General features: G+C 35.0%; 1 protein-coding gene across 2 annotated transcripts in view; it reads left to right on the top strand.

Moving 5' to 3' along the window:
- Positions 1–18,913, top strand: part of LOC131946211 (transmembrane 9 superfamily member 4) — a 50,696-nt gene that overhangs the window by 29,501 nt on the left and 2,282 nt on the right. The window contains exons 1-20 of one of the 2 annotated variants that reach the window (XM_059306881.1): positions 11,399–11,484; positions 13,158–13,262; positions 13,388–13,490; positions 14,017–14,060; positions 14,253–14,386; positions 14,768–14,867; positions 15,254–15,306; positions 15,510–15,551; positions 15,790–15,878; positions 15,987–16,139; positions 16,353–16,423; positions 16,547–16,679; positions 16,847–16,928; positions 17,064–17,139; positions 17,343–17,426; positions 17,702–17,797; positions 17,916–17,995; positions 18,130–18,193; positions 18,354–18,473; positions 18,819–18,908. In XM_059306881.1, the coding sequence (XP_059162864.1) occupies positions 11,473–11,484; positions 13,158–13,262; positions 13,388–13,490; positions 14,017–14,060; positions 14,253–14,386; positions 14,768–14,867; positions 15,254–15,306; positions 15,510–15,551; positions 15,790–15,878; positions 15,987–16,139; positions 16,353–16,423; positions 16,547–16,679; positions 16,847–16,928; positions 17,064–17,139; positions 17,343–17,426; positions 17,702–17,797; positions 17,916–17,995; positions 18,130–18,193; positions 18,354–18,473; positions 18,819–18,908 (1,731 nt within the window). In that variant the 5' untranslated portion in view covers positions 11,399–11,472. Of the gene's footprint in view, positions 1–11,398; positions 11,485–13,157; positions 13,263–13,387; positions 13,491–14,016; positions 14,061–14,252; positions 14,387–14,767; positions 14,868–15,253; positions 15,307–15,509; positions 15,552–15,789; positions 15,879–15,986; positions 16,140–16,352; positions 16,424–16,546; positions 16,680–16,846; positions 16,929–17,063; positions 17,140–17,342; positions 17,427–17,701; positions 17,798–17,915; positions 17,996–18,129; positions 18,194–18,353; positions 18,474–18,818; positions 18,909–18,913 lie in introns of those variants that run through there. The other variant, XM_059306880.1, reaches the window with a different exon arrangement.

Genomic DNA, 18,913 nt, shown 5'->3' with positions numbered 1-18,913 from the left:
TCGACGTTTTACACCTCACGGAAAAACATAATTTTGCAATCTTGTCCGTATGTCTGTGTCTGTCTGTGTGTAAACACGATAACTTGAGTACCGTTACAGCTAGGTTGATGAAATTTCATATATAAGTATTTTATCAAAATCGTAGATCCCTATCTATTTTTGAGCGATTTCCGATAACCGGAAGTGGTACTTTTTCTACTTTGAATTTTTCAAAAGCCTATAACTTGAGTACTATTTCAGATAGATAAATGAAATTTCACATGTAAGTAAAATATCTAATTCTCTACCTTGACCGGAAGTACTAATTTACGCTATTTCCGATTTCTCAAAAAACGCATGTAAATTTATAAAGTACTAATAATATTGCGCACTATTATGAACATCTTTATTTGGCGTTCGCTTGGTGCGCAATTCTTTTTTCTATGAGATTCTATTCTATTTTAAAAAGTTTAAGTATTTAAAATGGATTAAAAATCATAACTATATCCCGAGTTCCCATCCCCTGTTGTTTTATACCAGAATTTATACCAGAATATTCGAGAAAGTTTAGCGGAGATCACTCCCGGTTTATTAATTTCAAACTGGCAAGCGTGTAGCACAAAAAAAACATGGTATCTCTGGAGACGGGATAATACAGAGTACAGTAGAGCGACTGGACTTCAGCGCAAGCTACCCTACGCAGTGGCGTGCAGACCTATGTAGATGCCCGGGGCAAACTCAAGCGGAAGATGCCCCCATAAATACTTATATATATATATATATATATATATATATATATATATATATATATATATATATATATATATATATATATATATATATACATATATTTATATAATTTGTTTAAAAAATTGTACTTATCTTAATTGAGATGAAAACGTTGACTACAGCCAGCTAAATCCAAATGGAGTTAATGGTTGGAACTTTGGAAAGAGGGGAGACAATTGCGGGACGTGTCGTGGTGGGGAGGGGGGCTGTGATGCACTACAAAAGAGTCTCATCCGGTATTGTATTACCACCCGGGACCGCAGGGACAAAAACGTTGTCCGTGTCTACAATTAGGGCGTCAGACACGCCTTTATCTATGGGATGTTTCTCTCTTGGCCTGTTTAGGAATTCCTATAGTGTAACTAATACAGGTGAGAGTGTACATTGAACTAGAGATGTTTCAGATTTTTTCTCTAAACCACTTGGTCAAAACGTCAACTTTTTAAAGAGATGGGTGATGCTAGATACTCTCAAAGTATCTGAACTTTGAATATAACAGAAGTGTACCTTGTTTGGCTTAAAGCTGCCAGCCCTAAAAAAAAAAACACTTCTACATCGGACTGTGTTTAAAAATCCACTATGCTATGTCAGACCCTTAATTTAGCTGTTAATTAAATTGTTCTTCTGGCTGCCTCTTTAAATTAAGCCATAGGCTATTAACCTCTTTTTGAAGTTGATATTTCAATTTGGAAGGATAAGCCTTTTGATACAAATCATTTAATTTAGCATATTTCGCGGTGTTTTGACTAGCCATTATTTCACACACTTGTAGTGGCATTGACACTGTTATATTACTGAGTCCAACGTTGATGCTAGTGTGTATTAACCCCCCCCCCCTCCTGTCCCACACCTGAACAAGGACAGCGTGCTATGCCCCCCCCCCTCCACCCCTCTCCCGTCTCACAACTGAACTGGGATGACCTAGAGAAGTGCAGGCTAGGGGCAATGCAGGTCGCCTGGTATTTGACATGGGATGCACATGTGGGGAAACAGGTAATTGGATCCTATTGTATTCGAGGTTAAGCCAGGGCATAGACCCAAGCTGGGTGGTGGGCCAGAGAGATAGGACAGATGAACGTTAGCTTCGCAAGGAAATATTTTTTCTTTCACACTACCAAAAATAATGTTAGATTTAATGTGTGGACGTCCACATTGGGCCAACCCCCCCCCCCCTCCCCCTGTCCTCACGCGTCCACAAAAGTCAATTTTTTCGGGACCCCCCCCCCCCCCCAGTGTGGACGTCATAAATGGATGAACCCTAATTAAGAAGTGTGAGACTTAAGGACAACTTTAGAATGAAGTTAACTCGGCCCGGCCCAGTGTATCAAAACAGTACGGACTTGAAAATTCCAAATGGCCATGAATAAAGAATATCATTAGAATAAAAAAAAAAAACAATATGCTGTGTGCTTAATCAGTCTACGAATGCCGTTACGTCCATCATAATAAATAAGGATGCCCTACAAACATTATGCAATGAATAGAAACATAATAAAGATGCCCGATAAAATATAAAGCGAACAAGGGCATAATTACTGTAGGGATGCCCTTCAGACATTCAATAATGAATATAAGCATAATAAATATCCGATAATATATAAACGAATATGGGCATAATTGCTGTAATTATATAAATACAAACGTGAATACAAGTAAATTACTTTAAAGATGCCCTGATGATATATAAAATGTATGCGGGCATAATTACTGTTTGGATGCCCTTCAAAAGTATTATGATGAATATAAGCAAATTACATTAAAGATGCCCCTACAGTGTGTAAATTATAATCATGGGCTTTAATACTCTATGAATGACCACAAAGTATAAAATGATTATGGGCGTGTTCTCTAAAAGATGCCCCTACAGTGTGTAAATTATAATCATGGGCTTTAATACTCTATGGATGACCACAAAGTATAAAATGATTATGGGCGTGTTCTCTAAAAGATGCCCCTACAGTGTGTAAATTATAATCATGGGCTTTAATACTCTATGGATGACCACAAGTGTATAAAATGATTATGGGCGTGTTCTCTAAAGATGCCCCTACAGTGTGTAAATTATAATCATGGGCTTTAATACTCTATGGATGACCACAAAGTATAAAATGATTATGGGCGTGTTCTCTAAAAGATGCCCCTACAGTGTGTAAATTATAATCATGGGCTTTAATACTCTATGGATGACCACAAGTGTATAAAATGATTATGGGCGTGTTCTCTAAAAGATGCCCCTACAGTGTGTAAATTATAATCATGGGCTTTAATACTCTATGGATGACCACAAGTGTATAAATGATTATGGGCGTATTCTCTAAAAGATGCCCCTACAGTGTGTAAATTATAATCATGGGCTTTAATACTCCATGGATGACCACAAGTGTATAAAATGATTATGGGCGTGTTCTCTAAAAGATGCCCCTACAGTGTGTAAATTATAATCATGGGCTTTAATACTCTATGGATGACCACAAGTGTATAAAATGATTATGGGCATGTTCTCTAAAAGATGCCCCTACAGTGTGTAAATTATAATCATGGGCTTTAATACTCTATGGATGACCACAAGTGTATAAAATGATTATGGGCATGTTCTCTAAAAGATGCCCCTACCTACACTATACCTAAATAAGTATCAGATACTCTATTAATTGAAAGACTGCATACATTTATTCGGGGAATATCAATGACTACTATACCACTACCCTTCACCGATGCCCCTTTCTCCCTGAAGGTTGTACGACACGGACAGTACGATGACTATATCAGTGCCATGTGTTGATTGTATATACACATTTCGGTGAATTCGGCAAATTGTGATAATTTGATAATTCTGCCTAGGTAGACAAACCTTAGTAGACATTTAGCTTTCCTAAAAAAAAAATTAAAAAAAAAAAAAAAAAAAAAAAAAAAATTAAAATTAAATTTAAAAAAAAAAAAAACATTTTTTTTAACCCCCTTTGGATGCCCCCTTGATGTGGCTGCCCGGGGCCTGGGCCCCCTCCGCCCCCCCCCCCCCCCCTCTGCACGCCACTGCCTACAGGCAGTACAGGTCAGACGTGTAAGGAGGGATGGAATCCGCCCTCACGACCGCAGTCCGAGGTAATGACCCGGTCAACGCTACGATACTACTGGACTCCAGGTCCATGTGTGTATCGTTACCTATGGGATAGGTAGGGGAGGAGTTGGAAAAACCATAAAAGACATTTAGAATCTATTATGACAGACCATTTGACTTGCAATTTCAAGGCGTCCAACCCAATCGAATGGATCCAGTTACTGACAACGAAGTCCAGTTAATACAGCAAATGCAGTATACCGAGGGAGAATTTCTAGCAGACTATGGCGTAATGAACAAGAAATTAGAAACAATAGATTCGAAGACTATACTAGTTTGCAAACTCAAAATGCCGATATGCTAAAAATTTAAGATGCAGAAGTCACACCAGCAGAGTAGAAAATAATGTATGCATTCGTATACTTGGTATTGACAAAGATCGCTGTGGTCCGTCCAGCGTCATCGAGATTAGGTAGCATTAGTCAAATCCTAATTTAGCCTGCCAGTTTGCACTTGAGCCAATTTAGGGCTAAGTCTGTTGCATACGAATACTCGCTGAATACTCGGTCAACGTCCAAACTGTAGAGATCTTAATCCAGACCGTCATCCTAAATGTATTGTTAAATTGTTAATTACTAAATCAGTGAGGATTCACACCATAAACACTGAAAACTCCCAGTTATGAATGCGGGTGAGAAACCTATAAAATTGTAATCTTGCAAAAATGTTCTACTTGATTTTCTTCTGAATTGCATAAATATAGCATTTTTAACCAAGCATACATTCAGAGGCATAGGGGGGGGGGGGGGGGGTGTGGACCGCACCGGGTTACACCATTTAGGGGGATGACCCCCAAGGCAAATAATAGCCAAATATATACGGAAAAAAATGATAATTCCACTTAATTAAGTGATTAATTAGAGTGTTAAATAGTCTTGTAAGACCAAATTTGACAAATCCCGACAAGGGTGGAGGGGGGTTGACACCATGCCGTAAACCTGCTAATGATAGAGAAAACATGCCACATCAAACTGTATTTATAACCGACTATAGATAAAAATCGTAAGTATTATATCTGAGCACAGTTTAAAGCAATCACAGTGGGGGTGGGGGGAAAGTAACATTAACTGAACGTTGCAAAATATGCCTTAGGTAAACGGTTAGGTTGAGAATCGTAATAACGTATGTGTTAATCCATGCATGTGGGGGGGGGGGGGATAAGAAAATAAAAAATTAAATACGTAAAAAAATGTATGTAAATACATATACACATCGTATATACATACATACTTATATATATATATATATATATATATATATATATATATATATATATATATATATATATATATATATATATACATATACATATATTTATTTATTTATATTTATATACAGCAAAGTGGTCGAATGCCCGACAGGGCACTTCCGGGCGCCGCAGGCGCTTCAAATTTGATTTGGCAGGCTCCTGCCTTGGGGCAATAGAACACGGGAGCTGGTGCCGGTTGGCCGTATGGAAATACTGTTGGTCAGACTCAAAGCCCTCCACTGTATGAACGCCTTAGATTAATCACCCTCCAGTGGTTCTTAACCTGGGCTCGGTCGAACCCCTTGGGTTCGGAGAGTAAGTTTCAGTTGTTGGGAGGTCAACTTGTCAAGACAGATACCCGACTCCTATGATTCATGATCGAATTTTGTCAGTGCGAACGATAGAACCTTTTAATAAGGATTTGGTGAATGCTCATATTAAACCGGTGGGGTTCGGTGCCTCTAAAAATTTTAAGAACCACTGACCTGAAGTGATAGAGTAGTAGATGAATAGATGAAATATAAATTGTGAACAGATAGAATAATTATATGCATGGAACTAATAATGTTATGGTCTAATGACTAATGTTTTCAAAAAAGTGCGAAAAGCTTAATATAGTGCTTTCCAAAGTACCAGAGTTTCTTCCAGGCATCTCTTCGGGGGGGGGGGGGGGGGGGCGAAGCCCCCCCCCCCCCCACCGAAATTTTTTTACCGCCCCCCCCCCCCCCCCGAACGAAATGAAATTTATATTATTTATATAGAAAATATATACTTTTAACAGTGTCCGCCCCCCCCCCCGAAGATTTCAAGTGCCCCCCCGGAGAAAAAAGTCTGGAAGAAACACTGCAAAGTACCCGAACAGAGCCGGATTTACGTAAGCTAAACAGGCTATAGCTTAAGCCCCCTGTCTTGGGGCCCCCAAAAGTATTTTTGTAAACCCTGGTGTACATTTAGCCACCTGTTGTTGTTTTTTTAAATATTTATTTGCAATTTTCTTTTTATAATTGTAATAGATTGAGATAATTGTGAGGTCAAGGGAACTCACTCTTCTGTATTAGTATTATATTTATATTGTTATCTTGAGTGATGTCCCTTGTGCATTGTACTTCCTTCCGTCCTCTCTGTGTGGTATCATCATGTAGTTAGACCCAATAAACGTTATATACAACCACATGCTTCTATCGTCAATCTATTATATCTGGCGACGAGGATGGGATCTACTAGAAAGAGCACCTACTTACGCAAAAAAGAGGTTTGCTAGAGCTTATTGGCTAAGTATTTCTAGAATAATGGCGCTGTATGGCCAAATAAAACAATTTGATTCGAATGATGAAATCATTCAGGATTACCTAGAGAGGTTAAGCTTTTACCTAGAAGCTAACAACGTGACGATAGAAGCCAAAAAGAGAGCTGTTTTGTTAACAGTCATAGGGCCTCAACAATTTAGGCTACTAAAGGACTTATGCGCACCAGCTAGTCTAACTACCAAGAGCTTTAACGAGCTGAGCAAATTGCTAACAGACCACCATGCGCCTGTACCATCAAAGTTTCTATGTAGAGCTAGATTTGACAGTAGGACTCGTCAACCAAACGAGTCAATATCAGAATATGTTGCTGCTTTACGTCATTTAAGTAGATTCTGTGAATTCGGAGACACGCTGTCTGACAGATTATGTGAAAAGTTGGTGACAGGTGTAAACAGCCCTGATATTCAAAGAAAGTTGCTGCTCGAGTCAGATCTAAAATTGGAAAAAGCAATACAACTTGCAATGTCATTCCAGCAGTCATCAGATGCGGCGAGATCTTTAGCACCTTCAGAGATCCATGCAGTAAACAGCAGGTTAGTCAATAAACATCAACCCCATCAGAGCATTCCAACTTATGCTAAACAGCCTGCTCGTTCAAATCCTAGATCTAAATCTAGTAATAATTATCAAAAATGTCATCGATGCAAAGGTCCCCATGCATCTCATCGGTGCAAGTTCAAGTCTGCAACTTGTTATAAGTGCAGTAAGCAAGGTCACATTGCCAAGGCCTGCTTTGCAAAGTCTTCGTCTGTTGCTAAATCTAGCCAGTCAAGACAGTACCGCAACCAAAGGCAGCACTATGTTAACTCTCACCAAGACTACCTAACCCAACCAATGAACCACTCTACCTGTGAAAATGCTCAAACTGATTCGCAGCCGGATTTCAACCTATTCTCTGTGAAATCAATAAGTCATGCTCCCATCAATGTACAAGTTAATATCAACGGTAAGAGCATCAGCTTCCAACTTGACACTGGAGCATCTCTAACAGTCATAACAAAGAAAGATTTTGACGCTGTCACAGGAGGATCAGTGCCTCTACAGCCATGTCACAAGTGCCTAACAACATACACTGGTGACAATGTTCCGGTAATAGGAGAGTGTATGGTTCATGTAAGTTATAATAATTATAATGGTCAAAGTGTTAAACTTCCTCTTCTTGTGGTTGAAGGAAATGGACCACCATTACTAGGTAGGAACTGGTTAAGTAATCTTAAGTTAAATTGGGAGAGTATTTGTTCATTGAACAATGGAAAAGAATCTAGTCTTACTTCACTAGATAAAGTAATATCTGAAAATAAATGTGTTTTTGGTAATCCAGGATTACTAAATGATAGAACAGTGAAGTTAAGCATTAAAGACACAAATCCAAGATACTGCAAAGCTAGAGTTCCACCTTATGCAATGAGGAATAAAATTGAAAATGAGCTAAGTAGATTGGAATCTAATGGCATTATAAAGAAGGTAGACTATTCCGATTGGGCAACGCCCATTGTGCCAGTGTTAAAGAAGGATGGTTCTATAAGAATTTGTGGAGATTATAAAACTACACTGAATAAGCAAATAGAGCTAAATAGGTACCCTATACCTAACATTGAGGAAATTTCTTTGAATTTGGCAGGAGGAGACAAATTCACTGAATTAGACTTTAGTCATGCTTACACTCAACTAGAACTGCATCCAGATTCAAAAGTCTATACGACAATAAACACACATAAAGGACTCTACCAATATGAAAGACTATGTTTTGGCATATCATTCAGCCCTGGAATTTTCCAAGCTGTCATGGACAGTATTTTTAAGGATATTCCAAATGTTTGTGTGTACTTTGACAATGTGTACATAACTGGTAAGAATGACACTGAACATCTTAAAACACTTGATAAAGTATTGAAAATTGTTGGTGAAAAAGGTTTAAAGATAAACAAAGATAAATGTCAATTCATGTTGACAGAAATTAGTTTTCTTGGTTATATATTGAGCAAACAAGGCATCAGACCTCAACCTGAGAAAACAAAAGCCATTAAAGAAGCACCCAAACCTGAAAATACCCAACAACTAAGAGCTTTTTTGGGCTTAATAAATTACTATGCAAAGTTCATAGGAAATCTGTCTGGTAAACTATCACCACTGTACAAGCTGCTACAGAAAAATGCAACTTGGCACTGGGGTAAACAACAAGATACTGCTTTTAATACAGCAAAAGAGGCTTTGTCTTCTGACACCTTACTAACTCACTATGACCCAGGGAAAAGACTTATATTAACATGTGATGCTTCACCAGATGGTGTAGGAACAGTCTTGTCCCACATGGATGAGAAGGGTGACAGACCCATTGCTTTTGCCAGTAGATCTTTGAACCAGGCTGAGAAAAATTATTCTCAGTTAGATAGGGAAGGCTTAGGCATCATTTTTGGTGTTAAGAAATTTCATAAGTTTCTGTTTGGTAGGAAGTTCACCATCTTTACAGATCATAAACCATTGCTAGGTTTATTTGGAGAAAACAAAACCCTACCTGAGCATGCCTCACCAAGAATTCAAAGATGGGCTATCACACTAACTGCATACAATTATGAATTGAAATACAAACCTGGATCTGAGAATAGTGCAGATAGTCTTAGTAGATTACCTTTAAAAAACCAGAGCCTGAGCTATGTACCAGAAGATGTATTTGTTCTCTTCACTATCATGGATAACTCCAATATAAATGTGAATGATATTAAAAGAGAAACACAAAAAGATGAGTGCTTAATAAAAGTATATGAGTACTGTAAGAATGGTTGGCCTGAAGAGTCAGTGAATGAGGACTTAAAGCCATATAAAATAAGAAAAATGGAGTTAAGTCTAGAAGATGGATGTGTACTATGGGGGTCAAGAGTAATTATCCCCAAAATGTTACAAAAAGAAGTTTTAAGAACTTTACATGATACTCATCTTGGTTCTTCCAAAATGAAGAGTCTAGCAAGATCATGGTTCTGGTGGCCACATATGGATTCTGATATTGAAAAATATGTAAAACTTTGTTCAAGCTGTGCACAACATTCAAATCAACCAGCTACAGCACCTTTGCAAAACTGGGACTGGCCAATCGAGCCATGGAAACGTATACATATAGATTTCGCAGGACCTTTCATGAACAAAATGTTCTTAATTGTTATTGATTCACATTCTAAATGGTTAGAAGTTAAAATCATGAACACAATCACTGCAAATGATACCATTATAGAACTTAAGGAAATATTTTCAACTCATGGATTACCAGATCAAATTGTTTCAGATAATGGGCCTAGTTTCACAGCTCATGAGTTTAAACTGTTTTGTGTGGCAAATGGTATTGAGCATATAACCACATCCCCCTATCATCCTGCTGGGAATGGTTTAGCTGAAAGAGCGGTAGGCATATTCAAAACCGCTATGGTAAAAATGAATACCGGTAACAAGTTTTCTCTTAGAGAAAGAGTAAACAGGTTCTTAACCAAATACCGCACAACTCCTCATATAACAACAGGTGTTGCACCATGTGAATTGCTATGTGGTAGGAAAATTAAAACTCATCTTGACCTACTACATCCAACTGTTCAAAGGTCTGTTTCCCAACATCAACATACACAAAAAGTAAATCATGACAAATCATCCATTGAAAGAGAATTTGGTGTTAATGAGAATGTGTATCTAAGAAATTATGGGAGAAAGGAAAAATGGATACCAGGTCAAATTGTTCAATGTACAGGACCTGTGTCTTATAAAGTAAAAACAAATGATGGACTTATTGTCCGTAGACATGCAGACCAGTTAAAAATAACTTGTGCAGATAATAAGTGTGAATCTGTCAATCCCACCAAATCTGATCAGTTCACACCAACTCAGTTTGTTCCACAACCAAGTTCTGTTGATATGAGTGAACCAAGTTGTCTGGAGTCAGAAAATGTAAATTCTGGAGTTAATGATTTAAATCCTAGACCTCCTGAGATAGAGAATCCAGATGGTCAGAATCTTGAGTCACCAAATCAAAAGCCACTGAGAAGGTCAAGCAGGACAATCAAAGTCCCAAATAAGTTAGACCTATGATTTTAAAGGTCAAGAGGACTTTGACATTATTGTTTTGTATTTTAATTATGTTGTAACATATTGTGCATTGTTTGTAAGGATGTAATCTACCATAGTGTTCATGTTACAATATAATTGGTGATTTTAGGATACCATCAATTGTTCTATTGAGAGATGTGTTATTGTGTTCTAAGGGTAAAGGGATGTAATAGATTGAGATAATTGTGAGGTCAAGGGAACTCACTCTTCTGTATTAGTATTATATTTATATTGTTATCTTGAGTGATGTCCCTTGTGCATTGTACTTCCTTCCGTCCTCTCTGTGTGGTATCATCATGTAGTACATGTAGTTAGACCCAATAAACGTTATATACAACCACATGCTTCTATCGTCAATCTATTATAATAATTCTATTATAGACCTACAAATTATGGAGGAAATATTGTAATCGTGCAGAAAAAATCAAATTTTGACAGTTTTCGTCGTTTTGAACCTTCATAAATTTATCGTATACGAAGATTCACCCCGAATGTTTACAATAGAAGTGACTGCTATTAGGGGCAGATAAATAAGTTTTTAAACAATTTGAAACTAAGGGGGGGGGGGGTAGTTATAAGTTATGCTTGATCTTTTCATTGTCGTCTGTAAACTGTCGTCACGGACGGCTGCTTTCGCGACGGTGGAAGGGGGGGGGGAGTAGGGGGAGTATAATCGTCCTTAACGAGCTACTGATACTGATAGTGTTTTAAAGCAACATATTTTCAGTCGCAGCATTGGTAGTGTCAAATTCACAAATAATGAATTACTGAAAATTAGGAATTAAACTAAATAGCGGCGTATGCTACGTCGTGGGTCAACTCGTAGGCAATATTTTTATTAAACCTGTTACTGTTACTGTTAGACCTATTGTTCATTATTGTGTTCAGCGGAGATAGCCGGTGGTTACCGACAGTGACGTCACGTATTCCACGTTTGAAACAAGATGGCGTCCATGGTTAGTAAAATATATTATTTGTTTATGGTAAATTCGGCTATATTCGTTGTCTTTTAACGCGTTTAAAAGATAATATTTATCGTTGAACGGAATGATTAAATGATTGAAATGATATGAGTTGTACAGTTTATGTTCATTATAACATCAGCATTAGTTTTTACTTAACAAAAACTCTAGATCTAGACTCCCTAAAATTCAACCTTAAAAAAATATTTTAAAATAGATTCTAGACTATCACTGTTTACTGTGGTGACCACAAACTTCAGAAGGGTTCACTGTTCAGTACACCAGTGAATGTGACTCTCTACTTCTACAGACAAGAAAAAAGAATAGAATCTGTTGCTTACTACATTCGACTACTAGATCTAGATCTACTAGATCTAGTTACTAGTAGATCTAGAATCTAGTAGCACCCACATTCTACTTGTTAAATTTTTGGAAGTGAAAAGTCTCCATAACAATCTAAGTACTAGATCTAGATTCTATCTAGATCTAGTTTCTCCATAAGAATATCCCTACTTTAGTCATATCTCCTTTTCTTATTGAGAATAGTAATCTCTAAAGTAGAAATGGAGTCAAATTGGGCTCTCAGCATTTGACAACTCTGTTCATTCAACTACACAAACAAATGACATCTACACAGACGACATGGTGATTTATATTTAACAAAAACTAAAATTTGTAATAATAAAAAATTGTTATTCTAGTTGGTTGTGCAGAATTGCACAGGCAGATCAAAAAAATCAGAATGGCAATTAGCATAATTTGGAATGTGCACAAGTTGAACTTTGAATTTTGCTGCTCAGGTGGTCGAAATAAATAAATTAAAGTCACAAAATTGAACTTGCCTAAAACTGAGGGCATATTAAACTTGTTAGATGTGAATCAACATAGCATTAAATGTTTTTTGTGATCTATTATAGGCTTTTCCTATAAAACAGAAAAATAAAGTGGGAGTGAATCCACTTTATTATACAACACTACTGGATAATGGCAATTCGGAAAATAGACATGATTTTTAATAAAATTTTAATTACTTTTTAAAATAGAAGTGAATCTCATAGAAAAAAGAATTGCACACTCAGTGAACAGCAAACAATGTCTGCATAATATTTGTACTTTATAAATTCATATTATTTTTTTTTTGAGAAATAGGAGACAGCGTAAAATTCTACTTCTGGTCACCGGAAATTACTCAAAATTTGACAGAAGGCAGGGGATTAAATCTGTTACTTATATTTGAAATTTCATCTATCTGAAACAGTACTCAAGTTATAGGCTTTTGAAAAAGTAAAAGTCAAATAAGTTCCACATCCGGTTACCAGAAATCGCTGAAAAGTTGACACAGAACTACAAATTTGATATAATGCTTACGTATGAAATTTTAACAACTGTACTCAAGTTATCATGTTCATAGACATACACACACACACAGACACACACGCAGACAAAATTGCAAAATTAAGTTTTTCCGACTCCGGGAGGTGTCAAACGTTAAGATTTGTGAAAATCTTGATTTCGATTTTTTTTTTTTTTTTTGCACGATTACAATACTTCCTCTATACATCGTATATGAGAAAGAAAAATAAGATGATGTTAGGTAAACATTATAAGCATTACTGATCCCAAATAACTTGCTATGTTAGTAATTGCTATTTTTTCTTCCTCCCCAGTTATTTATAGTTTCAATCTCATTGCTAATTTCAAATGGGCTTGCCTTTTACTTGCCTGGTGTTGCACCCATTGAGTTCCCTAGAGATGCTGAAGTTGAAGTTAAGGTAATGTATTTAATAAATATGTTGTAATCAGAAAATGACAATATGGTGAATATAATATTGCATTGATTTAAATCTCTCATAACTTTTTTTTTTAAATTCAAATTTTTGCAAATCTTTATTTACAGGCTGTCAAACTGACAAGTGTTAAAACACAACTGCCCTATGAATATTATGCCTTACCTTTCTGTCAGCCTCAGTCAGGTGTTGTCTACAAAGCTGAAAACTTAGGTATGTTTTAGATGGGACTTTTATGTGACTTTTGAAATTAGATACACATTTATTTTTAATGAAACTTCCATTAAAGGCTTATATTTGACTCCCAAAGTATGTGTGTGAGGCTCCACAAATCTTAGAATTTTAATTTGGCATTGGTAGATCTTTATGACAAGACAAGAGTATCAATTTTTAATCTTATTTGGTAGACAATTAGTCATTAAGTTTAATTTTAAAATTACTATATTCAATAATCAAAGGGGAGATAACATGATTTGAAAAAAAACCACTAGCGTTTGCTTATCATTGGACTGTAGAGGGTAAACTTTTTTCATTTCACTGTTGACTGATTTCAGGGCAGAGAACTAAATTTTAAGAGATCACATGCTACTGGGTGGGTTTCAATGCAAATAATTTTAGTTGTAGCCCATGTAGTGTCAACATCATTTTGAATCAATGAGCAAAAAGTGGAAATTAAGTCTTGCAAAAGAAAGGGAAAAAGACTTGTATTATATATTCACAAATTGGGTTCTTCCTGTAGGTGAAGTCTTGAGAGGAGACCGTATTGTCAACACTCCCTATTTGGTATAGTTTTTTTTCTAATTTAAAAAACAAATTATTATGCCATCACATCAGTCTTTAAAATAAGTAAGGTCTATTTATGTATCAAAATAGGTATTCAGCTTATCTACAGGCTCATATTTATTTAATATTAATTCAGCCATACTAAATACATTTGAAAATGAATGGTCCAATCAAACTGTTCTCAATTACCAGGTGAAAATGGCATCTAATGTAAAATGCCAAGTATTATGCCAAGATAAAGGCTTAAAATATGTTCCAGTCACTCTCACTAAAGAACAGAGCAAGGATATGGCGGACAAAATTATGCATGATTATTATGTCCATTTGTAAGTATTTCACTATTTAATAGCATTTTTTAAAAGTATTTTACACACCAAATTATGAAAGTGCCATGTGCTAAGGACATTGTACTATTCTAAAAACATAAAGGTACTTTATCAAAGTTTAGTAATGTATTTTCTTTAAAGGACAATACATATGTTCATTATTTCCGCCTTTATGCTTACTTAAACTTAAATTAAATTTTTATCAAGACAATAATTTACTTAAATAATAATAATTTAGCTAAACTAGTTTTTTATCTGCCATTATCTTAAATTATTGTTTAAAGAAGGAAAAGTGTCATTAAAATAATATTTCACACAATACACAAGGTGATTTAATATAAAATTGTATTTGGAAACATCTGTAATTTATAATGTGCACAGAATTGTTGACAACTTGCCATGTGCAACACCATTGGTTATGCCAGATGGAACGACTATTTACGAACATGGCTATAGGTTGGGAGTTGTGTCAGGGAAAGAGGTAATGACTTGACTGTTGTCTTACTTTTCTGTGTATTCATAATTACATTGATAACAATGTCTTAAAAATTCTTGTAGTGGATTTAAAAACTTGCATGCGAGTTAATAAAATGTTAATTTAACTGATTAAATACATTTTCATGTTGTTATTTGGAGAATTATTCAGTTTTATGACACTTTATTTTACCCACTGATCATATGACTAGTTAATAATAATAACATTTTTCTTTAGGACCTATCCTATTATAAGTTTTGTAACGTGGGTGATTGCATTAAGTTGGCTTTAAAATAAATGACCTTTTTGTACTAGGTTTTGAAAATGTTTTTTTGTGTGTAATGTTTAATAAACCATTCATTTCTCAAAGAACAATTTTTTTCTTCCTTTAGGCATTTCTTCACAATCACCTCAATTTGATCCTCAGTTATCACAAGCGAGAAGAGTGAGTAAATTTACATCTCTTTAGTTTAGATTTTAGAATGAAAAAAAACTTTTCCTATTTTTATTACTGAGCTTTTGCCCTATTGTAATAATTTATTCAGTTGGAAAAAACTAGTACACACTGAATTTCATTTTATCATTATGCTGAATTCTAACGTATTATTTTGTTATATTATAAGCATATTTCTTATTTTTTCCCCCCAGAAATGCACTCCGTGTGGTGGGTTTTAAAGTAAGACCACAAAGGTAATTTTATATAATTTCATTATTTCAAATAAACAGTGTTGAATCTTATTGATTAGCAATACCTAGTAAAGCAGGAATTGGTGTTGTATAACCCTTAGTGTTATGGGTTATTGTTTTGTTTTAGTGATATGAATATTTAGTTCAATTGATAAGTAAATATTTTTACAGTTGAATTTTCATTACTGTATTAAAAATAAAAATGTTATGCATTTATTGATGTTTGAATAATTTATTTTAGCTTTGCTGCTTCTGAAATTAAAATTGATGAAAAAACTGGATCTTGTGATATCAGTGGAGTAAAAAACCCAATGAAGATTAATGATGATGGTATGTGTTGCATCATACCGATAAGCTTAACTTTTAGTACTCTTTAATTGATGTATGGTTTTTATTCACTCTGTGTACCATAATAAAACTATACATTTTTTTTACCAGCTACAACAGAAGTTCTGTTCACCTATTCAGTGGAGTGGGAAGAAAGTGATATTGGTTGGGCCTCTAGATGGGACATCTATCTGGCCATGAGTGATGTGCAGATTCATTGGTTTTCAATTATCAATTCTGTGGTTGTTGTTTTCTTCCTCTCTGGTAAGAAATTTTTGTAACTGTTCTTTAATTATGAGATAAGTTAGTATTTATAAAGTTTTATACATTTTTAAAATTTAATTAAAATATAGTTTTCAATTGAATTAAAATGTAGTTTTTTAAACTGTAAATGCTAATTATTTTATTGAAGAGGAAACTGCATTTTAAAACTTATCAGTGTTTTATTCAGTTAAATAATTATATTTTATCTTGAAGGTATTCTTACAATGATAATGGTCAGAACTTTGCGCAGAGACATTGCCCAGTACAACAAAGATGATGATTTGGTGAGTACAAGCAAAATGTGCATTATTTTTATAATAAGAATGGCAATTTTATTCCTTATTTTTTAAAAAGAAATTTTCATTACATTAACCTTTTTAGCACATGTTTTTGTGACAAATTTTTAGGATGAAACAGTAGAAGAGACAGGATGGAAGCTGGTACATGGAGATGTGTTCCGACCACCCCGCTTCTCTAAGCTCCTAACATCCCTTATTGGAGCTGGCATCCAAATCTTTTTCATGGCACTTATTACAATTTGTATGTTCTTTTTTTTTAATTTTTGTATAAACTGCTTCCCAAGTTAAATTTGTTTAGTAGATTTAACTTACTGTGTCACTTTTACAATATTTTCATCAAATTTAACTGTGTGTTTTAGAAGGCAAGTGTGAGTTCTATTTTAATTTCTAAAATAACTTTTATTTTAGTCTTTGCTATGCTGGGAATGTTATCACCATCCGCCAGAGGCTCTCTCATGACTGTGGGAATTTTCTTGTATATGTTCATGGGGTGAGTTTTTAGTTGCCTTTTACTGGAAATTAACTCATGTGCTAATGGGAATTTTTTTTGCTCTTTACAAATATTAATAAATAATTTGCATGGCTTTTATAAGAAATAGATTTGAATAGATAAATTTTTCCCCAGTTTGTTTGCTGGCTATTTCTCTGCCCGTCTTTACAAAACAATGAAAGGACTGCAGTGGAAGAAAGCAGCTTTCCAGGTTGGTAAACATTTACTTATGTTTGAATATATACTGATCAACTGTGATCTATGAATTCTATTGCATGTTGTGCTATGCCATTAATTTTATCTTAAAACATTTTTTAACATTGGAATTAAAATTACTGTGATACTTCTTCTTATTTATTATGGGATTTAATTAAGTAATTGTTGTCAGATGTTTTTTTTTTTTCATGATTTCAGACAGCTACAGTATACCCAGCTATTATGTTTGGGATTGGCTTGTTGCTGAACTTTTTCATCTGGGGAAAACATTCTTCTGGAGCTGTAAGTTTGAACTTAATTGCTTCGAATTTAAAGTATTTTAGTTTGGAGAGTCATGTTCTTATTTTTAATAGCTGCATTTACAATATTTTTTTTTCTTTTGACAAGTTTAGCAATAAATTAAGCAATATAATGGTTTGGAAAATAAGTGTAAGTGTTAAACAGTATTTAAAAAATTAGCCAGCTTTCCACAGACCAGATAGTTTGAAACAAAAATCTTGTATGCATTTAGCTTTGTATATATCTAAATAAACTGTCATACCATTTGTATTTATCAGGTACCGTTCACAACTATGCTGGCTTTGTTGTGCATGTGGTTTGGTATCTCCCTGCCATTGGTTTTTATGGGATTTTACTTTGGCTTCAGAAAACAGGTAACAGCTCTTTGAAATATGATCAGCATATGTTGCTTTGTATAATGAACAACTTTTACAAGTAGTCATTAATTTTTAAGTTTATGATAATTTATGCTTCTGGTCATTTATCTTAAAGGCATATGAACATCCCGTAAGAACCAACCAGATCCCTAGACAAGTTCCAGAACAAACTTGGTACATGAATCCTTTCCTTGGGTAAGTCACTGAAGTATTTATGTAAATAAAACTATCAATATTTTTTTTTACTTCCTGTTTGGAGATGGATGTACATTTCAGTTTTATTTCTCACTATGCATAACCATGAGGTATTCTTACCTTCATTCTTCTAGAACACTGATGGCTGGAATTTTACCTTTTGGTGCTATGTTCATTGAACTATTTTTCATATTCACTGTAAGTATGGGAAGTCTTTTAAATCAATTGCTTTAATTCACTTGTGTTTCTCTACTCTGGGTGAATAGGCAATACAAGAAATGCATTCACCCTAGGTAAAAATGAGTGAACGCAGTAAGTTGATTACTTGGTTGTAATGATTATAATTTTTTTTTACTAGGCCATTTGGGAGAACCAGTACTATTACTTGTTTGGTTTCCTGTTCTTGGTTTTCATCATTTTGGTGGTGTCCGTCTCACAAATAGCCGTGGTCATGGTGTACTTTCAGTTGTGTGGTGAAGTAAGTACTTAATATAAGTAACAAGTTTTTTAAACATAGTAATACAAGTGGTATTAAAGTCTGTGCTTTCTTACATCATAAAAAAGTTCATTTTTTGAAAGTACTTGCAATGACATAATTCAAGAAATAGGAGAATAAATAACTGAAAATGGAGAGTGAAATCTAAAGGCATAGTACTGACCACGCTATCCTTTCATATGCGGTCATAGAAAAACGTTCTTTGACGTCATCCCACCCCCACCTCCTTCCTCCCTCCTCATGTGACTAGAGAAAGGGTACTAAATGTTTTTACTTACATAAAAAAGTTTGAAGAGTTTTGATTTAATCTTTAAATTCATGTTTTAGGACTACCACTGGTGGTGGAGGACCTTTGTTGTGTCTGGTGGTTCGGCTGTTTATGTGTTTGCCTACTCAGTCTTTTATTTTATTACAAAGGTATG

The sequence above is a fragment of the Physella acuta genome, unplaced genomic scaffold, assembly GCF_028476545.2.
Source record: "Physella acuta isolate Inbredline_101_S28 unplaced genomic scaffold, ASM2847654v3 ptg000548l, whole genome shotgun sequence".
NCBI lineage: Eukaryota > Metazoa > Mollusca > Gastropoda > Physidae > Physella > Physella acuta.
Note: the sequence above shows the minus strand (reverse complement) of the source record. Positions and strands in the feature narration are given on the sequence as shown.